This window comes from Olea europaea, unplaced genomic scaffold (assembly GCF_002742605.1).
Source record: "Olea europaea var. sylvestris unplaced genomic scaffold, O_europaea_v1 scaffold199, whole genome shotgun sequence".
NCBI lineage: Eukaryota > Viridiplantae > Streptophyta > Magnoliopsida > Lamiales > Oleaceae > Olea > Olea europaea.
The window spans coordinates 41,007-53,902 of record NW_019237766.1 but is presented as its reverse complement, the minus strand read 5'-3'; the positions used below and the strand labels follow the sequence as shown (position 1 = coordinate 53,902).

The window sequence follows — 12,896 nt, the reverse complement described above, 5'->3', positions numbered from 1 at the left end:
AAAAAAAAATAAACAGATATATATATATATATATATATATATATATATATATATATATATATATATATATATATTTCTCTCCCAGCTAAAGGCTTCATCAATACCATACAACTTTTTGTATCAAAACTCGATCAACTCTTCTTTTTTCCCATTACACAGAACAAGGATACAAAAGAAAAACTAATATAAGCACAAAATACTAAAACTTAGCGAGTTTACTAGTTTTGCAACTGTCATAGGAGACTACCTTCAAAGATGCACTTGTCTAAAACGCATCTCGGAATATTTGATCTTTCGGTGCAATTTTTCTAACATTATTTGTGTGGATTGGCCGTACAACTACCGATACTTTTACAATCTTCGCTTTCAGGATGTTGTTATTAATTATATATCTATCTATGTCTAGAACTACAAATCAAGCCCTGCTTAAATGTAAAAGCAGTAAACCTCATTGGTTCTGCTATGGATGTTATGGAAAATGAATGGAATGAAGAAATATACGGGCTTGTAATGACCATCCATATAGTATTTTATATAGGGCAATTTTTTATCTACATCTGTCCCATGGCCCTGTGGCTTTACTCAATGACAAGTGTGAAATCTAAGAGACTAGTTCCTATGGAGATTCCCAATGGTCTAATTCGATGCCTTATCATATCAGTAGAGAAAATTCCCTTCTGTGCTAGTGGAATGCTATGCCAAAAAGAGAAGGATGCTTTTATCAGGTTTAGTTCTCATAGTCGGGTTGGGCAGGTCTGACTAGAAATACGCTTTGAACAAAATATTTCCAATGCACTAAGCTTGCTGCATTTTTCCTGGTCATTCCGGTTAAATTTAAAGTATTTATACACGTTTTTTATTTTTTTGGAAAAAAGGTAAAGCTAGCAAGTATATAGAAATTGTCTATTGTGGCAACACCTCTAATTTGTCTAGTATACTACTAGAAATTGCATGGATCATATGGAAATATACTATTTTGGCACGATATGAAGTAGGATGGGTATCGGATTAGCGGCTAGATGATGATCAGGATGGAGACGAATACTAATTAACAACCAAGGAATTGCTAGGCTCTTCCTCCCAACAAAAACCTGACTAATCAATCATGTTATTTCAGGACTTCAATCAAGCTCTGTTGAAGCTTCACGTTGAATAATTATTTCTCTAACTAAACAACTCTGAATGAATACATTATTGTGTCAAAAACTTTGATGGCAAGTTTGGTAGGGAGGAATAGATAGCACTCAAAACTATTATGGAAAAAAAAGAAACGAAAATCTCGTTCATCATAATGTTGAGTCATGTACATTACTTAGTTCCAAACAGGCACAGAGTTCATTAGCATTAAAGACGCTATTATCTTTGTTATTTTCCCAGAATCTGAAGAAATTATGTGTGCCAAACAGTCTTTCTGTATTCATCATTCACAGCTGTATGGATTAATTGCTAATCATGTATCATGAGAGCGATAATAACACGAAACAGAGTAAATAATGCCACGATTTCACTATAAATTAAAAAATACGCTCTAAGACAGTTTTCCATCACACTACCTAACATTTTTTAGAGTGTATTCGTACTTAAATTTTCTCAGAAAACAATAAAAGTGCTGTGGCAGTTTAATATCACTTTCAGCTATTTCGCCAAGAGAAGCCTGGAGCAACACCTATCTTTCTATGAATTCGGTTTATACATCCATAAGGCTTCAAAATATTTAACTGCCCAGTGCCCACTAGCATTCCTAAAGAAAACAAATAAATGTACTGTAGAACTGACCTGTAAATAACCGGAAAGCATCAGGCAGCTGTCTCTTTTCAGTTGCATAAAACATCTCACTATTTTCAGCAAGGTAGAGTGCTGGATCAACTATTATTGGTTTCAGTTTCCGAGATCTAAAATCAACAAACAAAATAAACTTATATTATTACATAAGTTCATGACAAGATTGCTCCTCGTTAGCTCTTTCCATATCAGCATATATAAGAGAATATAAATGAGAAAAAATGGAAGTTCATACTCTCTCCATCCAATATAGCTTGAGTGATTCACAAAATTAAGATCCTTGGGCAGATATGACAAAATGTGTAAAAGATCTGAAAAGCAACAAAATCCCCATGTCAATATACTCGATGATATTAATTCGGGAAAATTATTATCGATCTATTTATTACAGGTACTAACAAACATTCACACGTGCACATATGCTAGAGCATATCAATAACTACATATGCATCGTGCTCAGCAATGTGTAATTGGGATTTCGAGCTTCAACAGTAACTACATTGCTAAATCTATTCCAAAACAAGAATGCATATACAACTAGCATTTACAAAACACAGATATCAAGAAAAAACGCTCGAATAAACTTAAAACACACACATAGAATAAAGAGTTAAAAGATGCTCTTTTGAGAAACAAGCAATGGAAAACTCGTCAAAAACCTCAACTTAATATATAGAAACATTATGAGATTGACAAATTTCCAATCAGATTGCTCTCTTTCTCCCCTCAAGCACAATATATGCATAAACGTATATATAAGGCTACCATCTTGACTAAGAAGTGGGATAAGGAGCAAAGACATCAATAAACCAACTCCAACTATATACATCAAAAATGCGCAGAAGAGAAAGTCGCATTTTTATACACGCACAAACACATTTTAAATACTCAACAAACACACAGAAAAAAGAATTATAGAAACCATTATGAAATAATGTAATAGAAATCACAGCATCCAAATAACTGATACATGTAAAAATCTCCAAAAATAGGCATAAGAAAATACAGATATGAAGATACCATCTTGGGTAACAAGAGGGTAATCATTTGCCGAGAGATTAATAAACCAATCCCAATCTGCCGCAACACGGAGCAGAATGGACGCGCCGTGAAGTGTGGAGGAAACAGATGAAGGACCAACAGGGAACACATAGTCAGCCTTGCCAATTACTTGTACATTCTGAGCAGCTCTGAAGAGGGGTATTGATTGAACTCTGAGGGCCAGGGTATCACGGTCGGCCTGAGGAGCTGCCCGGTCCAGGTTGAGCAAGTAGTGGTTCCTGGGATGGTAGATAGAGTAGAGGAGTCGGATGATCCGATCCGAATCATTGGCGGACCCTGATAAGAGGTATGCTATGGAGGGAGGGGTTGGAGGGAGCCGCGGTGCAGCTGAAGGGGTGTTTCGGTTTTGGGTGGTGTTGGGGTTGTGGAAAAGGAAGCGGTGGTGGGGGGGGAAGAGGGATGCGTGGGGTTGGGTGCGGAGATGTGGAAGGGAAGGAGAAGTAGTGAAGGAGAGTACGAGGAGAAAGAAGAAAAGGGTTGTCGCTAATAGAATGTAAGGGGTAGTAATGGCAGCGCCGGTGGTGGTCGTGATGGGCGGTGGATGGTGATGGTGGTGCATCATTATATGATGGAGCTCTGATACTTTTCTTTCTTGTGAATGTTTTTCTCGGGTTCACAGTGCTCTGATTTTGTCGAAATAGGATTAATGTTGTTTTGTGAATTCTTGTCGGAGAACTGCAAACGGCTAATTCGAATCAAGATTCAGGAATCCATTGATGGCCGAAGATGGAAACAGGGTAGATAAATGGGCTACAGATGATTTGTCCCTTAAACTATTATTAAAATAACTAGTGTTTGCGTGGCGCGTTGCACGAATATTGTATTTATTATGTTATTGTTAGTTTGAAATATGTAGAATTTATATTATCCAAAAATTATCAATACTGGTGCAACTCTTTACCCATGGAACAATAACCACCGGAGTGCATGATGTTGGAACTCGAAAGTCAGAACAATAATTTGATTTTAGCACCAACACTACTATGAATATTATGTTAATTTATAAATATTTTCACGATCCATCTATAAGATAAAATTGTTTCTCACGTGAATTTTCATGTAAATTTATAAATATTTTCACGATACATCTATATGATAACATTGTTTCTCACATACTTCCAAAGGTTTACCACTTTACCAATAGTATCAATGCTTTGGCATAATTATCTACTCATCTTGAATGAAATGTGTAATAAATTTTTTCGACGAAAACTATTTGGAGAAATTAATTAATGATAATACAAGAACAATCACAGGTTTTCCCTATTGCGCGTGATTTGGATCCTTAATTTTTTGTCCTATTGCGCATGATTTAGATCCTTAATTCTTATTCCTAAAGTTTCATATGATCTGAAATAAATTTGAGGAAACGATAAATCCAACATCACTCGTTTTTACAAACACTTCTAAGCTACATGGATAGTGACGTAAAAAAAAGGTGGGACATTGTGATTTAAAACTACTAATAATTTTTTATTTTTTTTTTAAAATGTCAATACGAGAGAAAGACCCAATCAAATCAAAATTCAAAATATTCAACGAACGTTATCTTGGCTAAGATCGGAAATTAACACTTGAAATTGAAAAAAAATACTTGTGTTTTATCTAACTTTTGAGAATTGTAATCTATGTGCTATTTGATTATAACCTACTAAATTAAAAATTGCAATATGGTATTTGAATTTTCTGGCATGGGCCGTATGACTATGAATCATATGAGATATTTACTAACTTTGAGTAGTTTTTTTGGTATTTTACATTACGTTGTATGATATTTGATTTTGGTTTATGCCCTTGTTTGAGCCCCATTCTTTTGGAAAAATTCATTTTTCAGTAGTGTTTTGACATTATTCCAACCACACATTTTTCAATAAAATAATATTACATGCAAATCCAAATCTTTTCCTTATTTTTTAACCACACATTTTCTATCAATACACTATTCAAAAATTCATTCTTCACAAAGAAATGGGGTTCAAACAAGGGTTATATAACTATTTGTTAAAATTAGTGGCGGAGAGAAATGAAGGCCAATTGGGTCGGTGAGGAATTTGATATATTCATATTTGTAAACGATACTTCGTGCACGGTCACCTTGACTGCACTATTTCTCCATTGTCACACACTGCTTCACTTCATCCAATCCAACAGATAAAGAAAAGAAATTGAATGATTTAACAAATAAAACAAAAAAATATTATAGGCAAAAGTAAAAAGAAACAAAAAAAAAGTTATTATAAAGTTCTTAAATTAAATTGAAATAATTAAAAGTAAAAATAAATATTATATAATTAAAATTGAAAAAATTACGTTTTAAACGAAAAGAATTAAAAAGAATTTTAAATCGAAAAAAATATTTATAATATGAAGAAAAAAGAAAATATAAAACAATTTCCAGAAAAAATATAATAAAAACAAAATAAAAGAAAGTTGGAAAGTTGTGTGTTGTAATAAATTTAGATTGCCTTTTTTTTTTACTGTATAATAAAATATATATATTAAGTAAAGACAAACGACGTCGTTTTTGCTCCCCCTCACTTGAAAAAAAAAAGCTACAATAAGACAAAATGGAACAAGTCAATGTTGATTTCTACAGCTATAATATAAAGAAAAAAGAAATTTTAAAATAATTTCCAAAATAATATAATAAAAACAAAATAAAAGAAAGTTACGAAAATTAAATAAAGAATATATAAATATTATTTAGTTAAAATTGAAAAATTAAGTTTTATCACGAAGAGAAAAGAATTAAAAAGAAATTTAAATTGAAAAAAAATAATAAGTATATATATATATCTCCATTGTCTCCATGCACAGAGACTTTAAGCCTCCGTGTACGGAGAGATTTTTTTTATTTATATTTATGTTGTCTACATTATAAATAATTTTTTTTTTCAATTTAAAATTCTTTTTAATTCTTTTCTCTTCAATTTTTTTTACTTACAAGTAACATTTTACATTTTAGAAATATTTTTTGTCTTATTATTAGTATTTTTATTTTTTAATAATTCCAAATGATATTTAATTTTATAGTAATCTTTTTATTAATATTTAATTTTAAAAATTAAATATATCTATATATTACTTTAAATTTTAAGTTAATGGTGGGAGGTATGGAAAGTTGCGTGTTGCAGTAAATTTATATTGTCTTTTTTTTTACTGCATAATAAAATACATATATCAAGTAAAGACAAACGACGTCGTTTTTGCTCCCCCACTTAAAAAAAATACTACAGTGAGACAAAATGGAACAAATCATTATTGATTTCTACAGTAACTTTACATTCTCCTTTTTATATAATAGGGATAATAATAATTATTATAAGAATAAATGGGAAGATAATTTAGGGACTGCTCGATAGAATTTATTTCGGAATAATGAGTTATTAAATAGTATTTTTTTAAGAATGTGTGGTTAAAAAGTAAGGAAACTTTATTAACTTTTGTACAAAATATTTTATTGTGTAAATATGTGGTGAAAAATGATCATGTAACAAACAATTTAAATTTTTAAAGGATGACAAACAGAATAATTGATCACTCAATTTACTATAGGTTATTACTTGCTTACTAATTTTTGAAAAGTTACTCATTACTCACTCAACTTTGCTATAATTTACTACTTAATACTTACTCGTTGAAATTTAAAAAGTTATACATTCGTTATAAAAATTTGAATAAATTTACTCGTTGCTCATTAAACTTTGCAATAGGTAACACTTATAGAAATGATATAGGTGATTGATGGGTAACTTGTTCAAATTTGGGTGAGTGTAAGTAATCTTTTAAATTTTAGTGAGCAAATAGTAACATATAGCAAAGTTTACTGAGCAAAGAGTAATCTTTTAAATTTCGGTGAGAAATTAGTAACCTATAGGCAAAGTTCAATGTCCATTGATTAAATTAACCTAATGAATGGGCTTGTCAACAATGGATTTAGTTGCAATCTTCACTTATTGAAAAGAATGTCCTACATTTTATTTTAATTTTTCAGATCTTAAATAATATTTTTTTCTATAGTTAAGCGTATGTTTATTGGGAAAATTACAGTCAAGGTATTGTTTATTAGCAGACTTTGGCCACCTTTCATTTGTGCCACCGAAGATACCAAATCTTGAAAAAATTCGCAACTCAAGTCCAAAATCATGATTTCCGTCAGTGACCCCAAAAATTAAAAATTTGATTATTTTCCCCAAATAAGTCAATGGCACTTTAGACATAACTCATTTTCCCTATTAAATTAAAAATTAAAAAGGCAAAAAGCAAAATCATAACCCCCCACCCCATCTCCTTCTTCCCCAAACCCCTTACCCCAAAACAAAAACAATAGCTCAAAACCACCTCCATCAGAAGCCACATCTGGCACCACCACCTTAAAGTTGGTCCCAACGCTACCTTAAAACCAAGCATCACCACCAGCTAAAACCAACAGCTCCCTCAAGCAAGGGAAAATAACTCCCAATGCCAGATAAGACCACTTTCCTTTTCCCACCCCCAACCATTTTCTCAAACACTAACACATCCATATCGGAAAGTTCACCCTTTTATTCCATCAATTCCTTGATGGAATCCTCCACAATTTTTCTAAATTTTTACGTGCAAGTCAATCAAATTTTCACCAATTGAATTCAATTGATATATGGCGACAAGACCACCACCAGAAATACTTTCTCAGAATAATCAGGCCTAAAATCATATAGCAATCGAACAAGAAAATCAAATCAAAGAGGTTTTGCTATACCCAATTTTGTTGTCAGATAGGGTTGATGAAGCTGTACAAAAGGCGGAATCGAAGAGGTTTTTGCCAGATGCTACGCGTTGTTGTGCTTGTCTTTCCACCTCCACCATCGCTGGTCTTTCCTTCTACGATCAGTAGAGGTATTATTCTTAGTTTAAAGTGGTGGCGGTCTTTGATTTTGAGCCAGCATTGCGGCCGATCTTGAGGAAGAATGAGGTTTGGTTTTGGGGAGACGGGGTTGGGGAAGAAGGAGTTGGGATAGCGGGTTGTGATTTTCTTTATTGCTTTTTTAATTTTAAATTTAATAGAGGAAATTAATTATGTCAAAAATGTTCTTGCTGTATTTGGGAAAAATAATTAAAATTGTCATTTATGGGGTCAACTGACAGTTTTGGTAGTCAAACAGACGAAAATCGTCATTTTGAACTAGACCTGCGAATTTTTTAAAGGTTTGGTATTTCTGATGGTACAAATGAAAGGTTTGGACAAAGTATGCTAATAAACGAAATGTTTGATACCTTGGTTGCAATTTTTCCTATGTTTATTGGTGGCTCGATCCTAGAGGAGACTATCCACCATTCCTCTTCTCTAAACACTCTCACACCTACCCAAACTTCCGTCACACATGCATGATGGGGCTAAAGAAAAATAATAATGCTATGTAATCTGAGTGGGGTTACAATCCCAATTTAAGTGACGCTAGATAATAGGATAAATAAAAGGTAAAATTAAATGATTTATTTAATTCTACCAATCATTTAATACCACATTAATGCCATCAAGACTGTGGTTTTAACTCTAGTAGGACTAAATAGCATCACTAAAAAAAATGCATTATCACAATCACATATGTGATCTAAATTTTGAAATTCTAATTAAGGTAACAGTAAACTCAACTTGCCTCATTTCTCAAGAGCTCGATAAGACGAGGCAAACTTAGCTTGGCCCCTACAACTCATAGACTTCGTGAGCCAACCCAAGATCGAGTAGTGCCTACCCCATTGGTCAATGAGCCAAACCAAGCTCGCTTAATGGGACTAGCTATCCTTACATCTAGTCTAGTCATCAAAATTAGACTTTGCATACAAAGTTGTTCCTAAGAGATTCTTTTCCAAATTATTGTGTATCCTATTAAAAATGATCGATTTTTTTTTTCCAAAGCTTCTTCTAATCTTTTGTTCTGCACCTATGTATAGATCTGTCAAAGGAAGCCCACTGAAAGCATGCAAACAAAAAGATCAACTCATCAAGGGATGAAAGAGAAACCCTTCTTGAGTCTCACCGGAGGGAGCTATTCCTACATTTGTATATGAAGTTCCAGGATCCAGTACCATTGTAGTTGAAAAGCATGAAATGTTGGACTAGACTTTCCTTCTATTGTTCCTTTGATTCTTCTCAATTAAATTTTGTTGGGTATCCACCCAACACAGATCGAGGGCTCGAGGCCAACAAATTGGTTCAATTAAAAAGATTTAATGGTAACTATGGTTGAGAAGGGAAGGACTATAGTGGTAAATCTTGTCACCTCATAATTTTATTGTCCCTCACGTGTTAACAAATAAGTTCTATAAATTTTATGAAATAAATTATCATACGCACGCAGAACGGGTCCTCACAATTCGGAGGCCCTAAGCGAGTCGGTAATCTTGAGGCCCCATACTTTATTTTTCTACACGTATAACAATATTTAAATAAAAAAAATATATTAGCACAAAACGTCTCTACCTTTCATTATTTTTGTGAAAAACATCACTACCTTTCCTTTTTTGGCGCATTTCATCCCTACATTTACCTTTTCTTGTGGAAGACATCCTTTTCACCATTTTTCTCAATAAAAGGTTTTAAAATGACTAATATACCCTTCTATTTAAATAAAAAAAATAAAGAACTAATTGCAATCATAGTTCCAATATTTAAAAAAAAAGTTCAAAAGAGGAGGTGGAGGTGGAGAATTTATTTTTTTTTTTATTTGGAACTACGATTGCATTTAGTTCTTTATTTATTTTTATTTAAATAGAATGGTATATTAATCATTTTATAGCTTTTTATTGAGAAAATGATGAAAAAGATGTCTTGCACAAGAAAAAGTAAAGGTAGGGATAAAATGCGCAAAAAATTGAAAGGTATGGACGTTTTCCACAAAAATCATGAAAGGTAGGCACGTTTTGTTCTAATTACCCAAATGAAAACTTTGTACAATCTAAAAGATGAAATTGCTAAATAAAATATCACTTACAATCCGAGAGATTAGGCTAGCATCATATTTAGTCTTCTCACGTTTTGAGATGCAAAATTAGTAATCAAACAATTCAAATCAACTTTTTCCAACATTTTTTTTCAATAGAAATCATAACTAATTCATTCAACCTCTCTTGTGACATAGTTGATCGAAGATAAGACTTAATCAATTTTAATTTTGAAAAACTTCTTTCAGCCGACGCAAGAGTGACTGGGATAGTCAATAATATCCTGTAAGCGACCCAAGCACTTGCAAAACAACAATTCATTCTTTTGATGTAATCTAACACACCAGCTACTCCATTAATTTCTCTGGATATTGCTTCCCTTAAAATTTTCAACTCAAAAAATAATTACATTCCATCGATATCAGATACTGTGTTATGCTTCAAATAATTTTCAAGATTAATGCAACGACACTTCAATGTAGCATCATCAATGGATTTAAGTTTTTTCAAATCAAATGAAAATCCAAAAATATCATCATATTCCTGATATTGTTCAAATCTATTTTGAAACGATGATAGAGCTTGATCTACTACATATAAGAAATAATTGACCCTGAAAGATTTTTCGATTGTTTCTGTCATCTCATCTCTTCACAAGAAATCTCATCAAACTGCTTCTTTCTACGTATAACTCTTTTTTCACGAAATATCGGTTCAATGTCTAATTTACTTGCAATCTCTTTAGCATCAATCACGATCGATTCAAACCTAGTTTCTCTATAGCTTTTGAAAAATGAAATGAACCATTTTAGATGGTTTATAGGAACATCAATATGGATGTCCTCTGTTTGCAAATGTTTGCTTACTCTATTAACATTATTCAACACTTCATACCAAATAACTATCCCAAGTAAGAATTCAAAAATCTCTATTTCACATGTTGCCAAACAATCCGCCTCACTTTTTGTCTTAGGATCATCAACTCTTGCCAATTCAAGTAGAACATTTCTTATTTGTGGAGTTTGAAATCTTATTGCTCTAATACTTTCAATATGACTTTCCCAACGTGTTTGAGACAAAGGCTTAAGAGTAAGGCCATTTACATTATCTTTAAAAAAATTTCATCTTTTAGTAGATGATGAAAATAGAGTGTATATATGTTGCACTAGTCCAAAGAAAGATTTAGCTTTTGTACAACAAGTAGCCATATCACAAAGTACAAGATTGAGACTATGACATCCACAAGGAGTGTAAAATGCTCCAGGATTTACTTGTAGTAGTCTATTCTGTACCCTTTTATGTTTTCCTCTCATGTTAGCACCATTATCATATCCTTGAGCCCTTATATTATCGATATCAAGTTCTAGATTATTCAACGCATTCACTAATTCATCAAAAAGTCCCTTTCCAGATGTATCATCCACCACTAAAAATCCTAAAAAAAATTCTTCTACCTTCACTGGATTTGCTGAAATATCAACACACCTCAATACTTTAGACATTTGTTCTTCGTGACTCAAATCTGGATTGCAATCAAGTATCATAGAAAAGTACTTGGATTCTTTGAGTTTCTCGATGATTATTTTCTTGATCTCACCTGCTAGCATAAGTATCAACTCATTCTGAATTTTGTGTCCAAGATAATGATAATGAATTTCTTTATTTTGAATTCGACGAATATGCTCTTGCATTACAAGATCAAACTCAGCAATCATTTGAATTAAGCTTAAGAAGATACCATTATTTTCTTGGTATATCTTCTCATTATCTCCACGAAATGCTAAATTATTTTCTACAAGAGTTTTAACCACAGATATTATTCTCAATAATACTTGTCTCCAATGTTCTCTATCCTTATTGATTTGTTCCTGCACACTTTTATCAATTGTTTGTTTCTTTTGAAATCTTATTTCCATTTCGATCCATCTACTCATGTTAGTGATATGGTCATAACTCACTTCATGTGTTCTTAGTTTTTCACCAATTATTTTCCAATCATTTGCACCATCATGTGCCAATTGAGTTTGAACGCCATCATTCTTGAATAGTTTACAGCACAAACAAAATATTTTATCCAGACTTTTTGAATATATCAACCATTTTCTATCATGATTCTCTCCATTGCGTAATCGTCGAGTGTAATGAATAGAGGAGAAGTGTCGATTAGCTACATCTTTTGTAAAAATTACATCATCATCTCTTACTGGACCTTTCATTACGATTAAATCTCTTAAATTCTGATTCATATTTTCCCAATTCACTAGATCACTAATGTCAAAGGAGAATGGTTCACTAATCTTTTCATTAATGTTTCTTTCATCGATAACATCATCCTCGATAGATATCTCTTTATTCACCAAACAATGATGTTTTTCAGTTGTATTATCACCAATATCATTATTATTAAACTCTTCTTCGGGAACTACATCGTCATTATGTTTTTGTGTACTAATACTAAAAAATTTATCAAGGGCTCCCTCTTGAGATTTAATCAATTGTTCAACCTTTTTATGTCGTTTTCTTTTAGAATATCCAGATTCAAATTTTCTAATGGACATAATTAAAGCAAATAACGGTAGAACCTGATTCAAAGTTTGAATTAAAAATATCCCAGATTCTCAAATATGCCAAATGTAGGAGTTTAACAATCAACCTGCAAGAATCAATTAAAAACACCTTGTTAGGTTCTAATTAAAAAAATCTTGTTTTGAGAGATATTTTCCGAAGTGGAAAATGATACATATATCCCCAACAGTATTTACTTAGAATATTCCGAATGGCGAATGGCATTTACTAATAACACAAACTTATATAATAATTTTGATTGAGATACTTTACTATTGAACAACAAGAACATCATGTTTTGAACAATTTTCATCAACCACTTTCAGGGAATTTACCCCAGTCAATATGCCATAAAAGAGAAGAAATTACATAGTGCTTATTACACAAAACATTACTACTTACCACTCAATCGAGAATACACCATAAACTTCTCACAGAAAATTCTCACAGAAAGTTACAAAGATTGCATACAGAGAACTTTCTCTCAATCTTACTTTCTTTCTCACACTACAGAATATCCCCCTCTTGCTCATCCATTCACGTTAACAGCCTTGTTCCTATTT

At 32.2% G+C, this 12,896-nt stretch overlaps 2 protein-coding genes across 2 annotated transcripts in view; both read right to left on the bottom strand.

Moving 5' to 3' along the window:
• LOC111379454 (beta-glucuronosyltransferase GlcAT14A-like) overlaps positions 1-3,607 on the bottom strand; it is a 6,404-nt gene extending 2,797 nt beyond the window's left edge. Inside the window, exons 1-3 of the mRNA XM_023002826.1 lie at positions 2,803-3,607; positions 2,018-2,093; positions 1,777-1,892 (exon numbers count right to left, since the gene is read on the bottom strand). Coding sequence (XP_022858594.1) covers positions 1,777-1,892; positions 2,018-2,093; positions 2,803-3,406 — 796 coding nt within the window. The 5' untranslated portion in view covers positions 3,407-3,607. The remainder of the gene's footprint in view (positions 1-1,776; positions 1,893-2,017; positions 2,094-2,802) is intronic.
• A 7,282-nt stretch (positions 3,608-10,889) lies between these two features.
• LOC111379463 lies at positions 10,890-12,326 on the bottom strand. Its single transcript, XM_023002835.1, has one exon. The coding sequence runs from the start codon at positions 12,324-12,326 to the stop codon at positions 10,890-10,892; it is 1,437 nt and encodes a 478-aa protein (XP_022858603.1).
• Between the last annotated feature and the right edge of the window lie 570 nt (positions 12,327-12,896).

Excerpts from the sequence above, each read along its gene's own strand:
- LOC111379463 (XM_023002835.1), bottom strand. The coding sequence starts at position 12,326 with ATGTCCATTAGAAAATTTGAATCTGGATATTCTAAAAGAAAACGACAT.